At 36.6% G+C, this 25,928-nt stretch overlaps 1 protein-coding gene across 1 annotated transcript in view; it reads right to left on the reverse strand.

Annotated features, from left to right (window-relative positions):
- Positions 1-22,126, reverse strand: part of LOC109051318 (tumor necrosis factor receptor superfamily member 16-like) — a 38,013-nt gene extending 15,887 nt beyond the window's left edge. Inside the window, exons 1-3 of the mRNA XM_042720982.1 lie at positions 21,871-22,126; positions 17,331-17,493; positions 5,452-5,814 (exon numbers count right to left, since the gene is read on the reverse strand). Coding sequence (XP_042576916.1) covers positions 5,452-5,814; positions 17,331-17,493; positions 21,871-21,906 — 562 coding nt within the window. The 5' untranslated portion in view covers positions 21,907-22,126. The remainder of the gene's footprint in view (positions 1-5,451; positions 5,815-17,330; positions 17,494-21,870) is intronic.
- Between the last annotated feature and the right edge of the window lie 3,802 nt (positions 22,127-25,928).

Genomic DNA, 25,928 nt, shown 5'->3' on the forward strand with positions numbered 1-25,928 from the left:
TAGCAAAAGAAGGGACAGAAATATGAAAAATAGATTCAAAAATAGATTATTAACTCTACATCAAAAAAAAAAAAATAGGAATGCTTGAAGATAATTTTTTTTTTTTTTTTTTTAAGTAGACGCTTTTTTCTTTATTTAGATGTATTGCATGTTCAGAAATTAATACAACAAAATATTCTGGGGGCCATGAAAATTGAGTGAAAATGATCAAAAACGCTGGTGGTGGCTGGCAACTTTTTTGAAAAACACTGATGAGCAAAGAGTTAAGGCTAGAGCACCTTTAGTGATTTGATTCTGGAACCTGGTCTGTGCTGATTAGAGATAGAAGTGATAATTCACATAACCACGAGTTCATTGTGGCAAATGTGGTCCAAATTTACTCACACTACTGTGACTGCACTGTGTGTATTACTGGCACAGCAGTGTATGTTAGGCTACATTTTGGAATGATCTTGTCTCTCTTATCTGATTTACTGTAATGAAGCAAAATGTAGAATTTTAATTTATACAATGACTTTCAGAGAAGTTGTTCAGGAAATCTAATCCTGATGGTAAACCTTATGATGCATACCTGATGAAAGCACCACACAATCATGTCCTCATGTTTGACAAATCATCTAATCTAAATCAAATTCTTTTAATTACCTTACAGGCAAAAAGTTTGCTTCAAGAATAAAAATAAGGGCGTTGATAGTTCTGCTGTAAAAACAATAAAAACAGAAAGAGCAATCAATGTTTTAACATCTGTCTATATGAAGCATAGATTTTATTCAGTTCACAACAAGTCAAATAAATTATTGAAAAATTGCTATACACAGTCTTCCAGACTAGGGTGAAGTCATTATGTACATTAACAATAATGTGAGAAAAAAATAATGCACATTTATAAATTAACAAAACAAATCCTTTTTTTTCAAGAGATTTCTCAAGAGCAAAATTTTAAATTCTTTTAATATTCAACATTTATAAATTAACAAAACAAATCCTTTTTTTTCAAGAGATTTCTCAAGAGCAAAATTTTGTGCGGCCAATCAGATGTCAGGGGTGTCAAGTGCCACCCTGAACACCCATCTGGCTCCCCACAATGGAAAAGGGGTTTATATGAATCGTAACCATACATATCCGTATCGTTACTTTTAACTCAAAGTAAAAGCATTAAATTAAGTAAAATTATTTCAGTTATTAGAAAACAACATAAAAAAAAAAACAATAAATGAAAAAAAAAAATATCACATGGGCTACTAACTGAAAGAACCAAAAAAACTAAAAAAAAAAAAAAAAAAAAATAAAACTAAAAAAACCGATAAAAAAAAAAAAATTTCTTAAAAAAAATAAAACTAATAAAATGACAAAAGTACGTTAAAAAAAACATTTAAACAAAAGCATATAATCATATATACATAATATTAAAATAACACTGGTGCATAATGAGTCATATCAAAGATGAACAGTGTTTTCTTTGCCACTACAGCCATCTATCTGAACAAGTGAGTGACGATATGACAAAACAATAATGCTTGGAGTGGGAAATGAAACCCGGAGCAGAGTTGGAGCAGAACAGCTATGCAGTTCTTCGGGAGGAGAGGAGAAATTTTGCTGCCGCTCCACTCCACTCACACACTCTGATATGTATCTGCATGTGTGTGTGTGTGTGTGTGTGTGTGTGTGTGTGTGTGTGTGTGTGTGTGTGTGTGTGTGTGTGTGTGTGTGATGCTGTAGCTGTGATAGAGGTCACAGATTGAAACCCGAGAGTAAGAAACTCCAGCAGCCTTATCGATCCAACAAAGGAAAGAGCTCAGCACATCTCTCTCTTTCTGTCACACGCACACAGACACATGCCACTTAAGTCCGTATGTGCTGCAGGAAATGAATCATGGACCACCAGCGATGAGAGAAACTGGTCATTCAGGCATGTGTGCCTTTGACTCCTACTGTGGTCATTTTCATGAAAGAGCATGTTTTTAATGCACCACCCTCATCAAAGGGCACAGAAATGACTGACCCACCAGAGAAACAGACATGAAAGGGTCAGAGATACACAGACAGCGAGTGGGATGGATAGAGAGAAGCAGGAAAGGTCACGTATAAGGTCATTTTAAGGATGATAATGTGGTGCTCGTGGAGGGTGGTCATCTGTACAGAAACACACAAGGACCTCTATGACTGTGTGTGTGACGGGGCAGAACAAGGCTGCTCTGTGCTGTAACCGTACACACAAAAGATGATCATATTATCTTCAGGAAAGTGAAACTGTAGCTTCCAATTATACAAGCTAATAATAAAGTAGTTGAATTACAGTCAAGTGAAAAAGTAGCTTAGTTTTCTACACTACAAGTTAATAACAAAAAGTAGTTTGCAAACTTAAATGTAGTTATGATATTAAAAGTATACACACTACCATTCACATTTCTTTTTTACTGTTAAAGCAAATCTAATTAATTAATTTACTTTACAAATAAAAATCATTCACAATAATAATCACAAAACTTTTTTAGTATTATCAGTATTAAAAACAGTTGTGCTGCTCAACATGTTTGTGGAAAGTGTGAGACTTTTTTTCAGGATATCAAAGAACAGTTCATAATAATAATTATGAAGGTCTTGTCACTTTTGATCAATTTAATGTGTCTTTAATTTCTTTCAAAAACAAAATCTTACTGACCCCAAACTTTTCCAAATGTAAGTATGCAAAAGGCAAAGACAAAAATAACTAAAAATGTCAAATAATGTGACATCATTAAATTTGAATATACAGTTACACTAAATAAAATAAACTAAACTAGCAAACACACTGATTTGACAAGTTAATGGGAACACAACACACATTTCAGCTCTTTGCTTATTTTGTTCGCTATTTGTGTCATTTGTTTCTGAGGCTGAGAGTCACATGAGAGCAGGAACTGCTGTCAGTGAAGCTGAACGTGTGTGTGTGTGTGTGTGTGTGTGTGTGTGTGTGTGTGTGTGTGTGTGTGTGTGTGTGTGTGTGTGTGTGTGTGTTAGTCCTGACAGCACTTGCAGATGCTTTATGATTTACAGGTTCCATCTGCAGTGATATCTCCTTATGCTGCACACATTATGCTACCCCACATACACAGCAGAGCACTTCAAGTCACACACATTAAACACTGTTTTAGCAAACATTCACTTTGTAAATCAGATAAAAGTGTCTATTTTGTTTAAATTAATTCTTACTATGATATTAATCACAATTCGGTATGTTCATAAATAAAGGCTTTTAACTTCTACTTTATATGTGGCTGTTGTTCTTTCTAAACATTGCTCTGTTTTTTGAGGTTGCTGTTCTGGACTGCTCGAAGTTTGAGTTTGCATGTGTGAAAAACGTTCAGGAAACCTGTTTGGAAACAATCCATTTTTTGTTAAACCTTTTTTTTTTTTTTTTTCTTTTTTTTTTGGCCACTGGACTTTACCTTTTTGTTGTCTGGGATGCATCAGGACGCATTAGCATTTGTACAAGAAACTCCATGCGATCACATGCATTTTTCAGCTACCTCTAAATGTGGTTTGAGTGATCCAATAACAAAGCTGTTTGGACCCCCGTTTACACCTGTAGTTAGCATTGTCCATTTGTGATCAGATTACCTGAGACAGATGTTAATCTGGGTGTGACACACACATGAACCAAAGGGCCAGGGCTGACACTAAACCCCAAACTGACAGATCTAGCCCACCCAATCCTCGTCAGCAGCAGCAGCAGCCATAATGACCCTCACACATACAGCCCCAGGCTTCAGACATCAGACAGTCCCACAGCCCAAGTGCTAGCACACTAATGCAATGACACGCCACATTACATGCCCTCTCCAGCCATGAAAACAGAGCTTTCTCTGTGTGTTTAGCTGAGCGTGAGTGTTAAAGAGGTAGAAAAAGGGCCATCATTTCACTTGCTGGCCACTGCCAGAGTGTCTCTTTGGTAACCACAGCCCAAACAGAAACAAACATTCACCTGGTCGCAGTTTGGTTAGTTTGTGAAATATGTAGGACTTTGAGAAGGACAATAAAGTATCGTAGGAGACATCTTGAAATGCTTCTTGCTGATCAAGGACCTCATGAAATAATCCCAGAAGGTGCTCTTTGGTTGGGTTTGAAACAACTATTACGAAAAAGAATCCGAGGTACTTTTTCTGGTCCAAAAAAGTTTAAAAGCCTTCATTTACATTCTAGCCATCTCAAAAAACATTAAAAATGCCTAAACCTCTGCACACTGATGCATTTCAGCCTTCTGCCTTCCTCAGAGTGTGTGGATAATAAAGTGGACAAGTATTTTGATTATATTATATTATAATATATAATTATATTATTCCACAATGTAAACTGAAGGTATAAAAATCATTTGTGCCTGTATAAGTGCAATTTTTTGAATAGTAGATCAAGCTGATTTGTGATTTTTGTTTTATTTTGATGTTTTATTTTATAATTGTGTGTAGTTTTTTCTATTGTTGATGTCTAGATAGCAACATGGAGTCTACACAATTCTCACAATTTGATATATTATATTATATTATATTATATTATATTATATTATATTATATTATATTACTGACTATTCTAATACACTACACATTGAATATCAAATAAATTAATATTATCAATAATTTTAAACAAAAAATCTGCTAAAACTAGAGGCAAAACATGGAACTGCAACAGTCTTTATTTTATTTATTTTTTATTTTCATATATATATATATATATATATATATATATATATATATATATATATATATATATCATAGGTAGAGGTATAAGAACATCTGTTACCTGTTGTAAAATCACTGTGATCCACATGCCTGCTTTTATACATGTGTGTTTGCATGTGTCACTGGGTTTGACCTTCTGGACTGTTGTGACCTCTATAACTACAGGGCTTTGCACAGAGTATGCACACTTTGACCTTTAAACTGCAAGGCCACAAGCAGACACATACGGAAATGACCCAGACTGATCCTTAAACACATGGAGCAAAGCAAACATTTTGACTGAGGCTAAGAGAAATTAGCTGTTAGAAAGAGTGTGAGAGAGATCAGGCTCGTATACAGCCAAACAAGTTGCTTGTAGTGTTCATGCAGTTGCCCATAGTGACTGTCCACAGGCTACAAATACTACAAGTGCACACTTTATGTGCAACTTAAATATGCACAAAAAACCTGCAGAAGTAAACTGAAAAATGAAGCAGAACTATAGTTTATGACAAATATGAGGAAATATTTTAAACTAAATATATTTATAATTTATAAACTATAAGTGTATAAACTATACACTTTTTATTTTTTCTTATATTTGTAACAAACCATATATAAACTATATTTCTATAATTTTCCTTTTTAATATAATTTAGTTTTTTTATGCTGTTTATTTTTTATTTTTCATTTTATTATTTGGTTTCAATTTTGATTGTGTTTGCACATGATATTGTTGAGGGTATTATTCTCTCACCATGACACCATGCATCTTCATTTGGTGTGCAGTTCCTCATGAGAATCTCTATTCCCTCCTCGCAGATGGTGCAGGGCAGGCAGGGGTCCAGCGTGCTCTCCTGATCAGAGTAGGTGTCGTCCAGACACTCCTCACAGACCGTGTCGTGAGTGTGCTCGCAGCGTATCATCACACCCTGACCACGTGGACACACAGTGCACGGCTCGCACTGACCTGTCAGATCGCTCATGAAGTAGCCATAGTTGCACACGCACACAGCGTCGTTCGAGTCGGTGCAGGGGGTCTGCATGCGCATGAGACCCGTGCACTCTATACACGTCTGACACTTCTCTGTGTGACTGAACGTCTCAGAGAACGTCTCACCTGGAGAAAAAAAAAAAAAAAGAAAAATCATCAGAATGACAAGATAATTACAACCTGCCCGTCTGCTGTTAATAATGACCCCTCAGGTTAAATTATAACGTCCTTAGTGCTTTAATTATAATTAATCAGTGATGATAGTAATAATAAGACACTACAGGCATGGAAAAACTGAGGAGGGAAGACGTGTGAAAAAAGACAATGTGGAAAAATTAGTAATCAAGGAAAAGAATGGTCTGCTAGATTGTGTTATAGAGATCTGTGTGTTTTCATTTCAGCATGGCAATGATTTCTGCAGTCAAAACACAGTCTACTTGGCATTACTGAATACATAATGCATCTGAGTCTAATGGACCCCTTTTTTACAGGCGGTGAGGACGTTTTTCCACAGATATTAACTGTGTGACATTGACGTTAACATATAGCAAACTTTTTTCAATTATGTATATCTATGACACTTTACTTTGTGCTTTATTAGCTCTGCCTTAAATTACAGAAAACTAGTTTACATTGCTACATGAGTCTTTCTAATACAGTAGCTGAGGGAGTGATGAGAAATTTGACACATCTCTCTCTTCTGACCAACATCATCAATCTCTCAATATTTTTTCCACTTTTGGAAGTCATGGAAATTCTGTTGTTAATTTTTCTTTTGTTATTGACGCAAATGGGAATGCAAATTTTTCATTTCTTGTAGTTTTCATTCACCACATTGGTAGTTTACCCAACTATAATGACTTCTGCTTCTGCGAACGCTGGAAATGTGAAAAGGGTCCATAGAAGGCCATTCAAAATAGTCGTCTTTTCTGACTTTACTGGATAATTTTTTTGCAAGCAGCAGTATGTTTCATATTATGATGTTCCAAACGTAGGTTCAGTAGTTGCCTATTCATTCAGTTCTGTCAACAGGGGGGGCATCTCTGAGCCCACCATCAGGACTGGATGAGCAGCCGAACTCGTGAAATAGATGTTTTGCTGCTGACAGTCGCAGCTCTAGTGAAGGGTTTGGGACTGTATGCATTATTGTGTCTTAATTCAGTCAGTTTTGCAACAATAACATTTTTAGCAGAGTGATTAGTCACATGGCATTCATGGCTCAGATGATTTGCTCAAAAAGCTATGATTACCATAAGTTACGTATTTCCCAGTTTTTGTAACTGATGTAAATGGCACTGCTAATGGATAGTTTTCTCCAGGTATAATAAAATGTATAGAGAATAACAGGAAGTGATGGAGCGAAGAGTCAGTAACAGGATCAGCAAATGACAGACTGATTCAAACTCGCGTCAGCCAAATAATCATGAAAAAGAAAGCTTTAACTGCCATTTTTAAATACTTTTAATACAGTATGTCCTCTTTCCTATTTTGTCTTCTGTCTTTTTCCATCATTCCAAAAACTTAGTTTTGAAAGTTTCAAGATTTGCAGGACAGCATTTGTAATGCCTGAATTCAGCCCAGAAATAATGCTTCACTTTTTGGTGTTTACCTTTATTACACAATAAGAGTTTTTCTCAAGAGGAGTTTTTCCTATATGTGAGTTTGAGATGCTGTATGAAAATAAAACATTGGGATGAAAAATTATTTGGAAAGCTTTAAATTATTCAGAAGGTTTGTATGTGGTGAGGCTTCCAGTGAAATAAGGGTTCACTGTAGGACAAAAAAAAAATTAAGTGTGACAGGCATTTTAAATGATGTGGAGTTCTAAGGGTTTGTAACGTAATCCCTGCAAATTTGGGATTTAAATATCTTTCCCTAGATCTTGTGTCACTCTGATAACAGGAGGGGAGAAAGCAAGGATGAGAGGGCAATAAGAGTGTGTTTGTTTGGTTTTGATTTTGGTTTGTTTTCACAGAAAAAAAGAGGAAGCACTTTATGCCTGATGATCTTATATAAACCAAGTTGTTTTAAATGCCTGGTCACAGCCATGGCAGCTCTTGCTTATGGGGGTCTCTGCTGTCTCCCAACACCCAGACAAATAACTTTCTCTTTAAAGGTCAATTTACACCGCACAAGCAAATGCTGACAAAGGCTACAGACACATTTGTCGGGTTTTGTCTGATCAGTGGGTTACCGCTGTTTGTATCCGATGCCATTATTCTGTGCTTGTTTTCTGATTTAAAGCATTGAATCGGCATTTGTTGGATCTTAAAAAGTCTGAGAAATTATGTACTGTACTCTGTCAGCTGTCAGCATTAGTCAGTGTCAGTTGTGTGAATTGATCTTAACAGTCCTCATATAAAAGAAAAATGACAAATGAGATCCCTTTGTTTCTAACACACATATAAAATAACACATATAGACACTTTTCTCTAAAATTATATATTCTAAAATATAGTATAAACAAAAAAAAGTATTCATTCCCCCTGTTGCACAAAGCAATACAATTTGAAACCTGTTCAGACCAATTTATGTCCTGCAGATAATGTATCATTGCCATAAAAGGATCTGACAGATAAATTTGAACTATTCTATTGGACTTTCAACTCCTCTTTTATATTACAGCCAAGATCTTACAACAGAAAGCAAAGGAATGTGAACAGGATGTGAACAAGACATCATAGGTTGAAAAGGCAAAAGCATAATTTTTGCTTCAGTACAGCGAAAATGGAATTCTTTTATTTCTACATAAACACTTAAAGGTGGATTCTACAAGTCTGAGCTGTTAACACCAAATAAACCAGCCATATTTGTCTGAGGATGAAGATAATATCTGAGAAAGAAAGCGGTTCCTCACAGCGAGCAGCAGATACACATCTGCACATTCATGAGAAATGTCATCACCAGCACACTAATCTAATGCTTCTCCACGTACTGTTTAGAAATGACAGTTTTTCTTCTTTAGACTGGTCCGGCATGCAGTAAGGGTAAGATATTATCAAGCTGAGGTATTCACACAAGCACAAGCTCCTGCATGTGTCTCTCATGTGTGTCCCTGGTCTTTTATTCTCATGGCGATAAATAAATGAGTAAACAAACAAACAAACAGAGATAGGCAGAAGTACATACAGATAGATCTCTGCTGGAAATGTTCTTGTATTCCTGGAACACAGGACAGCTTTTCATCAAACACCACAAACATGAAACAAAAACAAGCCCACAGCTGTTTTCCAGAGGAATATTTCATGGCTCAGAGGTTGCCGGTTCATAGCTCAGGAGAATTTTTAAAATAAGTTAAAAATTTAACTTATTAATTAAAAAAAATGGTGTAGAAACTGTTTTCATTCAGACATTGCTAGTAAGTTTAACAATTCATTACGGCAAGTAACACACTGGATTAGCCTAAATATGAAATTTCGAAGTAGAAAGAACAAAATCGTATTTTCTTGTAAATTGTACTCCAGTAATCTTTGTTCACAACTTTGAAAAATAATTTTTTACATATGTTGAATAATTTAAATTGATAATTTGTTTATGGAAAAAAAAAATGATGATTTCATATTGAAATCTCTGAGGTCTAATTACAGACTTGTGTGACATAGCTGAAAATGTGTGATCACTAGGATACCATTCTCAAGAGAAACGTGCATCCTGAAACTATGAAAAAATATTGAGACATTAATGACATCATATTTAGGATTTTCCTTCCTAAACAATCTGCACTTGACGCTGGAAGGATTTGACACTGGGCAGACAGATGTGTTCACGCCTAAGGTTGGCCTGAGGGTGAGGTGTTCACCTCTCTGCCATACCTCGGACAGAAGCACTTCTTGAAACACTCGACGTTCTTGTCATGTTTGCTCTTGTTGTGCAGGTGATGCTGAAGCTAATGACTTGCCTGAGAAATGCGAGAACAACTGCTCAAACATGTTGTGCTGACAAACATGAGATTGCTGATGCCGCGATAATGTTGTTTTTGATGTTTTTTAATGCTCTTCATTGATGGGCTTTGATGTTGTGGGTACTTACACACAGTGTACCACTTCTCCATATCACTGTGTAACACCCTCATTTACACACACAGACAGACTCAGTAAATGTTCTTTCTGAGAGCAAAGAGCATACGTGTCTCTAGTGCTCTACGAGAGAAGAGGGGGACGATGGGTAAACATATGGGTCATGTGATGCAGGCCACAGTGATCTGTGAAAGTGTCAATTCAGCCGAACAACCCTTTCAGCCCATCTGTTTGTTCTCTCGCTCTCTCCTTCATTATTTATTAATGGATGGATATGACCTCGTTCTGCAGTGGAGAATTTAAAGATCAGTCCATTTGTCACCCAACTTAGGCTGGCCTAGCAATATAGTTAAATAATATCTCTATATTTTCCTTATTATCTATCTATCTATCTATCTATCTATCTATCTATCTATCTATCTATCTATCTATCTATCTATCTGTCTGTCTGTCAGTTTGTCTGTCTGTCTGTCTATCTATCTACATACATATATACATACCAGTGGTGCTCTGAAAGGATTTTTTTTTTTTAACAAGTCTAAATTCTTGTCACAGTCACATTTTCTTGTTTAAATAAACATTATTTAAACTATCAGAAAAAAATTCTATTTGATATTTTTACATTTAAAATGTTATTAATATTCTATTTATTAAAGCCAAATATGAATCTCATCAAGTTAGTTTTTTAAGCATTCATTACAAAATAATAACTCAAGGCAGTAACAATTTAAACTATATTTTTTATTTGTGATCTTATGTTCAGCTATTCTTTTTAATAGCTAACTTTTAACAATTTTTTTATTTTTCAGGTCATCAGTCATCAAAGCTTGGTAAATATTGGTCACAGACATGGAGATTTACTTTAAATTAATGATTAACTGCTAAAAACAGACCCCTACAGATTTTCAAGTTTTCAAGCCATTTTAAGTACCTTTTATCGTAACAAAGTGGTTATATCTAAGTGTGTAAGTTGTTTGCTTACTTTTTTAAATTGGTCTTTTCATTACAGTTTTTCTCAGTCACTTTGGTGCATTTCTCAGATCAGAAATGAATTCTCAAAACTACTTGTACAACCTCCACATCATCTAGTTATTTGTACACATCATAAAACCAGTTTCTCATTCTTTTGAACAAGTTGTGATTGCTTTGGTATTCATGCAACTGATTATGCACATTTATCTGTGGTTTCCTACATTATCAGTTGCTAATGTCATGTTGCTCAAAATGTGTTATATAGTTTTCTGTGCAATAGTCTTACCCCTCAAAACATCTAGGGCCTCATTTACGAAATGAACGTACGTCGGAAAATTGGGCATACGGTCGTTTCAACGCAAAACTTGGAATTTATCAATATGAACGTGAGCGGTGGCTACGATCAAATCTCACATCTGGTCTCAGCTCGTCTACGCAAGTTTTTGAGTTACCTGTACTTGTGCGCAGCATATAGTAAACTATGGGGGGAACAAATGTAAATGTAGAACGATGTATTTTGTTTCGTTTTTATTTTCCTGACCACCAAACGAAACTCATTAGTCTAAACCAAAAAAATAAGAATATAATTTTTTTTTTTTTTTTTTTTTTGGTTTTATACAGGGCTTTAGCTAATTATACATGTGAATAGGAGCGAAAGCCACAGACCATGAGGATTCAATTGTCGCATCATGCACCTGCAGTGCTTCTGTTAAAGGAGAAAAACAGAAATTAAGTCTATAAAAGGAATAATAAAATAAAAATTAGGATCACACAAAATATATAACAGGCTAATATAATTAACAGATTAACAAAAGAAAAAAAAACACTACAACAAGTATAGGCTACACTTGTTTTTGTGACACTCTTAATGCATTTTATTTCTTTTCTTTATATCTTTATTTGATTTAATCCATCTGATTGCACAGGCGTCTCGTGCACACAAACTACATTGGTTCTAGCGTTGGCTGACATTTCAGCCATTCATCATCAAACTAAAATGCAGTCAACCAAACATAAAATTTGCACTGTTTAATTTAAAATGTCCGCTGTAAAATCAGCGTGCAGCGCCCAACAAATATTTTTGCGCATGCAAGGATTTTACACAGATATTAAAACATGACTGAAGTATGAAGCCATGTTTAGGCTACATAATGAATAATATTTGGATTCTTGTGGTATGAGACAGGCTCGTGAGTCCAATACCGTTTCAGTTTTGCTTGACATTTGTATGCTCTTCATAATGGATGCCACTATAGCCTAATTTGTGTTTTATTTTATGGTTTAATATATAATTTTATAACTACTTATTTTTCATTCTTCGTTCTGTTCTGAATACCATTAAATTTAAAATATTTGTTGCATGGTGAGGGGAACTAAATAGTATGCTTACCACCATTATAATAAAAAAAAAAATAGCATCAATTAATGTATTCTCTTTCATGAGAGTACTTCCTCTTTTTGGCTGGGTTTCGTTTCTCCGTGTCATAAACTCTAGGGGCGAGGCTTCCAAACCAGGGTGTTTTTAGGGGTGTGATATTGAAATGATGATTGTTTTCTGCCGCCACATTTATCAACGTGCGATCACTCGTATGATGACATTGGCGGCATATGAATGTTTCATGAATCACACATGAACTCTGTCGTAAGTTGATTTGTGCACACGGATCTGTGCTCGTTTCTACGTTATATTGATAAATGAGGCCCCTAGTCTTTAGTTCATCATATAAGTCATTAAATGCAAAATGGTTCATCTAGTTGTCATGAACTGTCAAGCACATTTTTTTACACATTATTAGACTTTTTGTAAATTTGGCATGAATTGTGCAAGTGAATCTTGACTAATAAAGAGAATGTAGATCAACCAATGATAAACCAGTTCTCTGAAATAGCTCAAAGGTTCATCTCATGAATCTTCAGTTGGAAGCATATGCTGTTTAGACAGGTGAGTAAACACAAGAGTTACAAATTCTGACAATGGGGGGGACTTTTTTTTGTTTTTTTTTTTTATCTTTGTGCCCATATTTACTTTTTTCCTTTTCTATACCACAATGACATTGTAAAGGTTTTTTTGGGGGGGGGTGTTCTTGTCTTTTGACCTGTTCTTGTTTGTGTGAATAATGACACAAATGGACTTTTCATTCTGATGGCACTGTTCATTGACATAAATATTTTATTTATAAAATAAAAGATTAAAAATAAATTAAAAATAAACTAAAGATAATCTGTTGTGTAGTACTTACGAATTTTTACGAAAAGTTTTAAAAAAATACACATACTCAAATTAAAATATTAAGGATGATTTGAGAAATGCACCAAAGCGACTGAGAAAAACTGTAAGACCATTATATTGTTCATTCAGACTGATTTGATGAACACACACCACAACACGAGGTATTAATCACATCAAGAAAACAACAACAGACCATAACAACCAACAACAAACAATAACATCTGCACTGCCTTCTCTCACGTTACTTTTCCCTATTCATTGTCAATTACTCCCCACAAAACTCACTGCATGCTTTAGGGGGTCTGTTAAAACTCAATGGGCTAAGGGGAGGCGAAAGACGAAAACTATTGATTTATACACTTCTTATTATGTATTGTAATACTGGTGTTGTTGTTTTTTTGTACTATGAAACACTGCCGATATATACATACATATGTGACCCTGGACCACAAAACCGGTCTTAAGTGTCAATTTTTCAGAATTGAGATTTATACATTATATATATGTGTGTGTGTGTGTGTGTGTGTTTGTGTGTGTGTGTGTGTGTGTGTGTGTGTGTGTGTGTGTGTGTGTGTGTATGTGTGTGTGTGTGTGTGTGTGTGTGCACACATTTGACGTTGTTTGTCTGTTTTGTGTTCACTATAATATCACTGACCTTGAGAGAGGAACACATGGCCCCCATGCTGTCTGATCTCCATCTTACTTTCATTACTTCTATAGTTTGACTTTAGTGTTTACTTTTTTCCTTCTTGATTGAGTTTACTTTAAACATTTCATCTTTATGGTGCATTGAACTGTGAACAGACAAACAGAGCACCAGCCGGGTTTTCGCAGGGATGCACCTGAACGCAGCCATCCCTGCACTGATTATAAACGCATATCACAACACTAACAGAAACAACAGAGCGCCCACCCACACACACACACATGCTCTGCTGATGGCTGTTTACACGCATAATAAATACCTTCATCACAAAAAAAACAAAAACATTTCTGTCAGGAGGGGCAGTGGAAAAAGACCGGGACTGCCTTATGCAGCGTGTCTTCCTGTGACGTCATCAGCCCAAGTCTCTGTGCTTTCATCCTTTTACAGTTACATATAAATCAGTCAGGTGCATGAGATCTTTTTACACTCTTTCAAAGCTGCATTTCTGCTTGGCTGTCATTTGCTGGAGGAGAACTGTAACTGGGGACGTTTGCCAATATTTTGCTGGCACATTTTGAAAGATTTTGTAAAGTAACTTAATACTGAATGGGCAGAGGGAAAAACGTCCATTGCGTAATGCACTGTATTCTGATTTATAATCACAACCATATCAGTTTATCGGAACAAACTGGAATGTATTTCTCTCTCTCTTGTTCTGTTTTCACAATTCAGTTGTTCCTTATTAGTATGACTGTTTCTGTTATAATACGGTTAAAGTAATACATCAAAGCTGCTTGGAGTAGTAGAGCGGCTGCATAGGCCAATAAAAACAGTGAAGGCTCCAGTCCTGAGTTCTGCCTAAATGATCAGTAGCATTAACCTCTCTCTATTTCTTTTATTTCTTTCTTTCTCTCAGGTGAGTAAGGGCTGTATTAGTCTCAGTCTGGTTGGGTTAGAGCATCTGATGTTGCATCTGACTTACCCCCATGTCGTTCCAAACCCATAAAAGCTTTGTTCGTCTTCGGAACACAATTTAAGATATTTTGGATGAAAACCGGGAGGCTTGTGACTGTCCCATAGACTGCCAAGTACAATACACTGTCAAGGTCCAGGAAAGTATGAAAAGCATCGTCAGAATACTCCATCTGCCATCAGTGATTCAACCGTAACGTTATGAAGCGACGAGAATACTTTTTGTACGCGAATAAAACAAAAATAATGACTTTATTCATCAGTTTCTCCTCTGTGTCTCTCCAAATCACTGTAGCGGCATTTTGGAGAATCTGAGCAGTACACAGAAGGCGTACGCTCTTCAGTGTCAGCCATGCTTCTTTTAAACCAATGCATAAATACACATAGAAAACGTATCCTTGTGGCTTTTATGGGTTTGGAACAACACAGGGGTATAAGTGAATAATGACAAAATTTTAATTTTGGGGTGGAGTATCCCTTTAAGTATCATTATCTAATGCTTTTATCCCCCAAAACCCTGTCCAAAACTACACAAAAACACACACTAACTCAGCACGGCTCCCACAGTACCTATTACAAAAACAATTACTAACAGAATTTATAATAGATTGACTTCCATTCACAGTTCACTTCAAAACAACAAAAAGCCTTTAAATTGTGTATTGTATTAAAAAAAAATGTAAATAAATAATAAAAAAATAAAAAAAATGGGTAAATCTCATGAAAATATGTCCCAGGGTCACATTTCCTCTAAAATCCAGAAAAATATTTTAGACTTTGAATACAGAAAACCTTTTAGAACCTATTTTATATATTTATTTTCAGATTTCAATTTAAACTTTTAATAAATATGGTAATGGTGGTAATTCTTATTAGACAATTCTTAATTACATTAAAGTAAATGTTTTTTTTTTTTAATCTGCATAATTCTGCATAATCTGCATAAATCAATACAACAAATGCTACCATAAAATACATTCACTGTAATAGAATAATATATTTTTTTCTTTTTTTTTTAGAGATTGAAAGATTTGAGAGAATAACTTGCATGAATCAAATCAATGACCTTGTGGTTGTTAGAGCCAAGCTCTGAGCTACTAGATTATTTTTGAACTCTCAGGCTTTATTAATGAACCAAAGTAATCAATGGAAAGTGATATCTGTCAGCTAGTATGTGTGAATCCAGGACATTGGCCAGACATGTAAAGAAATGAAGACTGAGACAGTAGCTGTGATGGTGAGAGGTTTGTGTCACACACACATTGCCATGAGTTTGTGTGTGTGAAAGGGAAGGGGAAACAGAGAAAAATGGACAGCTAAATATTTCAGTAGTTGCTGATGTATGCTTGTGTCTAGACCGGGTAGGGGATGAGGGGGCGAAGATGCATGAAAGAGGCACGTGTGTGTGTGTGTGTGTGTGTGTGTGTGTGTGTGTGTGTGTCTTTGTCTGTGTCTATGTGTGCGTAAGCGTGTGTGTGTGTGTGTGTGTGTGTGTCTGTGTCTGTCTTTGCCAACACTGGGTAAAATGCGACAGGAAATAAGTGCAAAGGTCACAAAATGTGTTTTTGTCTATCAGTAAACAAGAAGCTTGTTTTGTTACACTAAAAATGAATGCAGGTGCTTTTTTAATATAACATTCACCATATTTATTTATATCCCACACAGGATTGAAAAAACAAAAAGCACCCAGTTGGGTTATTGATGTAAAGTGTCCTGTCCTGAAACATAAGACCTCCTCTATTTCAGGCCTGTCGTCCTAAGTGCTTCTCAGCGCTCGCAGAGGACTGTGAGCGCTTCTCTTACTGAGAGCAGAAAAAGTAGGATAGAGCCCCTTTAGGAAACTCTCACAACAAAAGAATGAGACCTGCTGTAAAATGGGTGAAAAATGTGTCTTGTCATTTCCAAATGTGCCAGTGCAGTTTCTAAATGTGTCAGTGTATGGGAAGACTATACTGTATTTTTTTAACTTTCTATTCTTGAAAGAATCCAAAAATATTAAGCAGCATAAATGTTTTCAGCATTTATAATAATAGAAATAAATGTTTCTTGAGCAGCAAATCATCATAGTATAATGATTTCTGAAGGATCATGTGACACTGAAGACTGGAGTAATGATGCTGAAAATTCAGCTTTGCATTATTGGAATAAATTACATTTTAAAATATATTCAAATAGAAAACAGTTATTTTAAATAGTAATAATATTTCACAATATTAAGTTTTTACTGCGTTTTTGATCAAATAAATCCAGCCTTGATGGGCACAAGAGACTAGATATTTTCCTATTGAAAGATGTGTGGTGATGGCGACATGTGACTTTCAGTGTGTGTCCATCTATCACTTCCTGTTTTCCTCTGTTACTCTCTCTTTCTGGTTTTCCTTGCAAACTATGAAGCTGAACATTTGGCCTAAATGAATACATCAAACACACACACACACACACAAACACACACAGCAGCTCATATACCATAACCGACTAATTGCATAATTACTCTCAGCCTTCTGCCTGTTCTTTGAGTATATATGTGCACGTGCGTGAGTGTGTGAGGGAGCGAGAGAACATAATTATGTGTTAATAAGTATACGTGTGTACGTGTGAGAGACTAATTATGTGTTAATAAATTTATTTGTCTGAAAGTAAGTGTTTGTGACGGTGTGAACATTTGTGTGTGCATATGCATGGAAGATTATGAGTACATGAAGTATGCATGTGCATGAACACTTCTGTCTGTGTCACGGCCTACATGCATGTCAGTGTGTGGGTTTGCATGTGAGTACAGTTTGTGAATATGTGTGGTTGTACTCACTGTCTAAGCATTGACCGCATTCGGTCTGGGTGGCCCCGCACTCCTTGACCACTCCCTCTCCTGGAGGACACTGCAAACAGCACTCCCCATCGTGAGTGAAACTGCCCGACTCACACTCCTTGTCTATGGCCCGCTCCAGCTTAGAGCCAAACACCAGCCCCAGCTACAAAAAGAAAGAAAAGACATTATTATTCCATCTCTCTAGGGCTCCACAGGTTCCTAGTCTCCAATTACCCATAAACCCCTGAGAAATTTTGATGTTAATACATTAATTAAAGTGTTTGCAAGGCAATATAGTCATATTGATATTCCTCAAATGCTAGTTTCTTCTTATTCTCCACTAATTGCTGCAATTAATTCAGCTTGAACCACCTACAGTCTCCATTTAAATGTTGTTCTGCAGATAATTCACAGTGTAATATAGCCTACATTTAAGTATTGAGTTATATGAATTAACTACATGTACTTACTGTATGGTTAGGGTTAGGGTTTGGCTTAGGGTTACATGCATGTAATTATGCATAATTTATTGTTATTATAATAGTAAGGACATATAACGTGTAACAAGTGTTACCGATATTTGTACTGGAAAACTATTTTTATTTTTCCAGTTAATCCCCCCACTGTCCATGAACTCCTTCATATTTGCTGCATATGGAACTACAGTTTGGTAACAGCTGCATCACAGCACATTGTGCTGATTGCATTTCACTGGTATGTCCAAAAGCTGGGGCGTGTTGAGCAAGATGAGACAGGCAGTTATACATATGTCTACTGCATGTCCAGCTGTTTCTCTCGTATTGTCGTGGGTACGATTACACATATTTTACACATCGAGGTCTCACAAATCAGAGTCCGCAGACCCTCTTTACCCAAGACATCCATTAGCCCTCCCTTCCACTGTGTGCTTCCTCTTTCACAGGTCCTGATCTGTTTGTTGAGTATTGTCAATAACCCAAGGGGTCATAAACATCTGTACCCGCAGGCGCTGTAAGAGGTGTTTATGGGCTCATTTTGTCCCAGACGACAGATGTGTGTGTGCGGTGTGTTTAAGAGGACTTGGAGGCTCATTTGTGAGGATGCAGACTTCACTTTGATTAAATTTACTACTGCGGCACTTCACTCTTCCTCTCTCTGTAGGTTCAATCTGGTCATGTGTTCACACTCAGTGCTGATATGTGATGTGTTTTTATGTGTGTAGAGCTCAGCGGCGACCACCCACACAAAAGAATTTTTTCCCATTCATTTTCTCCATAGGAATTCTTCAGTTTCTTCATTAAAATGACCCCAAAAGACATGAACCAAACCAATCAGATCAGTTATCACATTACAAACTTTGATTTGAACAAAAAAAGTGTGAAATTTTCTTTTGATTAACTTTTTTTTGTTTGTTTGTGAATTACTCATCCAATTACGTGTTGTGAATTATGTACAATGCAGTAGTTCGATTAAAAAAATCACAGCATGTGCATTTGTAATAAATTTACACATAACTAATAATAATACAAAATTATTCAATATTTTAATTGAACTGCTTTATATATATATATATATATATATATATATATATATATATATATATATATATTTTCCTGTTTGTTAAGCAATAAAACCATTTACAAAAAAAGCCAAAATGTTTCATCTTCCAAATGTAAAAATTTAATTGTTTCCTGTTTGTTAAGCTATTAAACCCATTTTTAAAAAAATGAACTTGAAATTACACTGACTTGTGACTGCTGTAGCAACATATAATAGCAAAGGACCACAAGTAGGGAATCGAACTCGGGTCACCAGAGGCACAGTTGCACTACATGTCGTCGCACTGACCACAAGACTTTCAGCACCAACATATATCATATCTTAATCTCTGAGCTCCGTGTAGGTTTGTTTTGAAAGGTTTATGCAATATCATTAAAATCTATTTCTCTGTGGTGTAAATGAATGGCATTTTTACTTCTAGAGCCCTACTGTTGTGCCTTGTAGAAGCATTTCTCTTTGATATAGCTGAAAAAAGGAGAAGCACAGATTCATTCATTAACCTGTGGATTCCAGAGCGTTTCAAAGACACACTCACAAACAAGCATGTGCGCACACACACACACACATACGGGGTAATTAAACTCACAGCACATTTTTCTCCTTGCATTCATTAATCAATTAGCATACTCTCTCTCTTTCTCACTCACACACACACACACACAAACATCCTTTAATTGAAACCATAACACATTACAAGTTGTTACAATTACATTCAATTCTGACAGGTAGTCACCCTCTAGACTCCCCACAGTCAAAATAAAAAGGGAAAACCTCTCTGATCTACTTCACATTTTCACCACTTGTTTCTAATCTTATCTACCTTCCTAGCCTCTCTCTCTCATACACTCTCTTTGCCCTTTAAGACTCCTCTTTCTGCCCTCCTCCTCCCCCCTCATCCACATCCTCTCTCGTTCTCATTCAGAAACAGATGCACCAGTACAGCAGCCAACTCACCCCCTCATTTACTCTCTCTCTCTTTTTGTCAAACCCTGGCTGTCTTCCTTTCTTTTTTTTCTCAATTTGCATTCGCTTGAGTAAGTGTGCCGATGAGTTAACTTGGCAGGCTTAAATGGACTCCCTAGTATGGAGCATGCCCAATGCTTAAGACATCTGAGCAAAGTGTGTACGAGTGTCTGTATTTTGGGAACTAAATTAAATCTGCCAAAATCTTCCTCTGGTCAAATCCAGGAAAGTTCTCAACTAATGGGTTATTTGAAGTCTATGGAATGTCCTCATTTACATACTGTATAGTCCCTATCATGACAGTGATCTGCACCTGTCCGTACAGCACTGCTATGCACCGGCCAGGAAATGCTACTGAGCTTTAATACCATGAAACATCAAGGCTCAAGCTGCTATCACTTCTTTCACCACCAATTAGGCCATTTCTGTCCCTGCCAGATCTCTTGTAAAGTGCACCAGGAGCGTAAAGCCTTCACACAGCTGTAAGATCCCACTCCAGATGGAGCGCTGCTGGCTCATGTGTCAACGGAGATTCTTCACCGACTCTGTGCACCTGGATCAAACTCAATTGCCGGCTCCGTTTGCCATTTTGCAAATCAGATCACTGAAAGGAGGTCACGGTGTAATTGTGTTTAGTCAAGAGCGTGTGCATGCTTAAATTGATTTGGTCCGTGTTACACGAGACTGGAGGTGGTGAGGGTCACGTAGGGCGCTCTGTAGGGGACCCTCGGGGTCACATGCTTACGCACTTTGAGTTTTTCACCCTGAGCATCAGACGTATCCCTTACAAAAAATGTACCGTGATAAGTTCACGCCAAAAATACCACAGTATACAGTTGTATTTGGCACCACTGTGGTCGTCAAAAAAAGGTTCAAAAAAAAACTTCTTAGGTTGAGATATTTTTTTATGGTTCTCATTATTAACAATAATTACTTAGTGGAAACCATGGTTACATTCACTCTTAAAAATAAAGGTGCTAAAAAGGTTCTTCACAGCCATGCCATAGAAGAACCATTTTTGGTTCCACAAAGAACCATTCAGTCAAAGATTCTTTAAAGAACCATCTCTTTCTTACCTTCTTTCACCACAAAGAACCTTTTGTGAAACAGAAAGGTTCTTCAGATGTTAAAGGTTCTTTATGGAACCTTTTAGAAAAAAAAAAGGTTATTTTATGGTATCATGAAGCACCTTTATTTTTAAGAGTGTTGGTAATTTTTATTTTAAGGTTTTGTGATAAATTCTTGCACATAGTCCTGTCTGATCTAAATACCTACGCAAAGTACGAATAATGGGTGTTTCGTTGGCTGTGAATGATCTTATAAAATTAAAATTGGTAGACTACATTTAATTATATATAGCCTACGGTTTAACTGTAAGCATTTAAGTATTCACAAAAGTTACTAAGGGCATGTATTTTCACCTGGCGCTAATTAACAGAAATCGTAACCATGGCAACAGTAGCAATTTCCGATCATTATCATACCGAACATTTACAAAACATATTAATGTCATTGCGCATTATTATAATTAAAGATTTAAATATCGCAAATATATCACATAAAAAAAAATAAAAATATTCAAATCTCTTTGAGGCGTTTGACTAAATTTCGAGTTGTAGAAGGTGCATGTGCCAAAAAATATGCCAAACATTAAACGAATTAAGCCGGTCTAAAAATTCGACAAACTCATATTTATCTGAGGCAACTTGACATGAAAGTTTGGCTCCAGTTTTGCGCTGCACATTGCTGTGCATTGACTGGAGCCTATTTTCAGGAACCATAATAAACAAATTGAAAGTGTAGATTCATTGTAAAAAGACTAAGAGAGTACAGGAGGCTGACACCTGTTTCTTCCCAGAAACCGGGCAGCTGAGATTAGTCATCACTTCCACTGTCAGACCGAGCACAAATTCTGCCGTCAGATCCGCATCACCGGAGCATCACCGAGCCGAAGCGCTTCACCTGATCTCAGTTAACCTACAAGATCACCGAATACTAGCGCTCATGCGCTCCCGTCTAAACTAACGCGAACACTTACCGCTCCACAAACCAAGATCCACACCAAGGTGTCCATGTCTGATATGTCCCCTTCCCTCTCAAACTGTAAATCTGTGAGTGTGAGTCGTGAAGTGAAGACCAGCCCTCCGTCAGTTCAAATTAGCTCCATGTGGGTGCTGCTCTCGTGTTTGGGACTTTAGGACTGTAGGGAAGCGCTAACTGTCCTGTGCTGTCCTGTACTCCGCACTCAGCGCTGTCCAGCAGTGCACTGCGGAGGAGAGAGTCGTGCACGCAGAGATGAGGGGGGCACGAGTGCTTGCCAACTCCCCCCATCAGCACCTCTCTCTCTCTCTTGCTCTCTCTCTTTCTAGTATCTCTCTCACTTTATCTCTAACAGAAACGCATATGCAAAAGACTGTACGAGCTGGTTTGATCTGATCGCATTTAGACTCCTTATTCTTATGTATTGCTTTGCCGACGCCTATATGCATGCATGTATATCTATGTGCATATATACTGTATATAAATATAAATCTCTCTGTACACTGACTCTGTTCCTCACGCTCTGCATTTAAATTGTTGAATAAAATGTATTGTTTGAAATAGAATATCCAAATAGAAAATCAGGAGTATTTGCGAACCAAGCCTTTTAAAAAATGGAATGTAAAAGATGAATAAATTCGATCATTTGAGTGAATGAGTGTAATGGGTGTGACGTCACGGGACTGGTGTAATCAAACAGACGCCACAGGAGGGCGACTGCAGCCAGTGAGTCACCGATGTGACAGATGAGGCGTGATGAGGCCATAGACGGTTAAGCGCCAGGGATGAGAGGATTTTACCATTTTTTCCCGTTCACCTCCTTTCTTCCGATGTTTTTTTTCCACCTGTTCGGTGTTTATGAAAACGCACGTTAATGCACACTGAATACATGTGTTTGTAAATATGGCTCTGAAATTTCCGTGTGTGAGTGTTTTTATAGAAGCAGGTTGGTGCACTGCAAAAATCATTTTCTTAATTATCTTATTTTTGTATGGAGAAGTAAAATTGTGCTATAACAAGATCTTTAATTCTTGTATTTAGTACATTTTCTTATACTGACATTGTTTTTCTTTTAACTCTGTAAGGTGCTGTATCATATCTGATACACAAATTTTTGAGGCCTCTTAATTATAAATGTGGTCAAATCTGTACTTCAAAAACATGTGTACGCAATCTTCTACATGCCTTCTGTCATCTGACTGATACTTAATACAAGCAAAAGCCCTTTCAGTATAATTCTAAAAAACATCCATCTTCAGGTTGTAGCGCAGTAGTATTCTTTTTGCTCTGAAATCTTGAGTTCAGTATCCCTATATCATAGCTAAATGAGCCATATTAGCCTAATGTATTAAATATAATACTAAAAAAAAAGACTCCATGCAATTTTGCTTCTTAAGTTAATTGATTTTGTGCTTTTTCTGCTTGTCTAGAAAATGAATTTAAATTTGTGCATAGTGTATAAGATGAACTGTTTTAAACCCAAATCAGTATAGCTGTTCCTGTCCCCCCCATTTACCTTCTTTGAGACCTATGTCATTCTGGTCTATGAAAATATCTATATGCATAAATAATGTTAGTGTGTGATTTTTTCCCTCTCCATGACAGAAAGTGCTGAGAGTAAGGAGCGATGATCCTTTGTGCTGATATGAGCTTTAAAGGTAACCTAGACCTGTAAAATCAGCTTTACCAATCCATTAAAGCCGAGCAAGACCTTTCTTAAAGTGGTCTTCCAATAGTCAGGTCTACAGAGACTGCAGACTGGCATCAACTCACATCTTAAGATCAAATGACACTGGGATGGGGCTTCGGAAACTGACCATCTATTTTACACTTAAATATCTGTTTTATCAGTAATGGGAAAACTGCTTTATATCCGTCAGAGCAATGTTTATCTGGGACAAAAACAATGAGGAACTCAATTAGGGTGACATCATTTATAAACATTTGGACAGATTAATTTATACTACCCTCTAGATAACATCATAATTTAAATAAATCATAAAACAAGTGATGAACAGTGAATTGGTAGTTTGCATTCATTTAGACAGCCTGGTGCTTCATTACATGAAATATTATTGAACTGATAATGAATTCCAAAGCATTCTAATTGCATTGTTTTATCTTAAAGTTAGTACAATCACTTTTTGGTGGTTTACTCAACTATAGTCAGTTACAACCGGCGAGATTCAAATTATAAATACATGTGAAAATGAATCTTTAGCTAAACCATTTGGATTCCAGTCTAACACCATCATCACTTTTACAATCTGGATAGTAGGTGTTTTTGAAGTCTAAAGTGTAAGTTACATTAGATCTGGTATCACTGGGACCATGTAGCCAGTCGGAAGCAGTTCTTCATCGATCTGTTAATTTATCAATAAATGCACATCCTACATTGTCAAAGACGACCACCACTACCACTGTAGCCACACACACACACACACACACACACACTTGAATTAACTCACTCTCTGAAATTAAGACATCGCAGAAAGAGCTTCGTGATCGATGAATAACAAGCGAGCAGTCAGGAAAGACAGCAAGATCAGACTCTTTTTTCTGCCAGTGCAATTAATTCAGGCTGGATAATGAATCCAGTCAGGATAAAATTAAATCTGTCAGTATATATTGATGTTCCTTAGCGTCAGAGACGTAAATTAACAATGTAATACTCATAATGCACAGTTTGTATTTGAACAGTTTTTTATTGATTAGAATTGTCTTGATATCATCTGGCTCTTTTAATCTATTCTGTTTTAATAATAACACACAGGCTAAATGGGTCCTGGTATTATCACGGATGTCTTAGTGCAATCAGAATAGGCAGTGTGTGTGTTTATAGTTTTATCCTGCTTTATATTTAATGGTTTGAGCTATTACCATTGCTGTCTTGTCTCTTCAAAGCCCTCTCTCCCCTGAGAAAGGACAAGTATGTCCAGATGGAGACCTATTACTCTCATTACAGCGGATTACATGCACCGCATGCCTAAACTGAAAATAGTACACGGCCGTTACATTTGATCTCTGTCGGTAAATATAGATAAACGGCTACACGACTATATGCTATATAAGTATGAATATACGAGTCAGCCATCTATCACAGCTCCAGTATCAACTGACCTGCTTTATCATGAGTCAGCAAAAAAAGCAACATCCACGACCCATTTTGCCAACATATGTGTTCAATCTAGTATAAAAAAAGCAGTATTCTTTAGTCCACTAACTGATCTGCAACAGTAGTGTTCATGCATTTCTTTGATATCATCACAGTCAATTGTCATTGAGTTAATTGACAGCAGAAGCAATAAAACAGAAGATTTTTAATTGGCATTGTGAAAAGGGAACTCTTGAGAAAACTTGAGGGGGGAGTTTTAGCAGATTGGCAATTACTTGATGGACTGTCCTTGCAAATATAATAAGACGTTTTTCATTGTTGCTATGCACATATGATTTTGTAAATGCTTGCACGCTGGCCCTTTCAGGCCGACGGTCTGTTCTCATGACAGATATGGATCACACACAAACCTATTTTAAAAAGTTGTGAATATGGGAGCATTGCCAGTGTTTTCCTGAATGCATGCAGCTCACGCACACTTCTGGCTTGTGAGAGAACTTGTGGTGTCATCTGATTGTGCGTTCTTGTTCATTATCAGTTCATAAAATGCAGTTTGTGGGTCCCGCAGGTTGAGCATAATGAATTCTGCTGAGTGTTCACAATAGTGTTGCTATATTTAGACCGGGGAAAGAGCAGGTTATATTAAACAATCAGCTGACACTGTCTGTAAGCAACATTAAGTCTGTTTTTGCCATATGTCATCAGAATCTATTAATGTTTAACAATCCCAGCACACACATTACAAAGAGCTGAAGATGAATACTCTCCAGACAAAAATGGTTCCTGGTCCAACGTTCCCACTGCTGCCTGTTTACAAATAATCCACACTACAGATGTGGAGTTTTCCCACCGCGGAAAGCTATGCCTCTTGATTCCATCCATATGACAGAACAGTGGTACATGGTCCATGCCCTTTCGCTTTGCCATTTATTCCAAAACTG

The sequence above is a fragment of the Cyprinus carpio genome, chromosome B3 (genome assembly GCF_018340385.1).
Source record: "Cyprinus carpio isolate SPL01 chromosome B3, ASM1834038v1, whole genome shotgun sequence".
In the NCBI taxonomy this organism is placed as follows: Eukaryota; Metazoa; Chordata; class Actinopteri; order Cypriniformes; family Cyprinidae; genus Cyprinus; species Cyprinus carpio.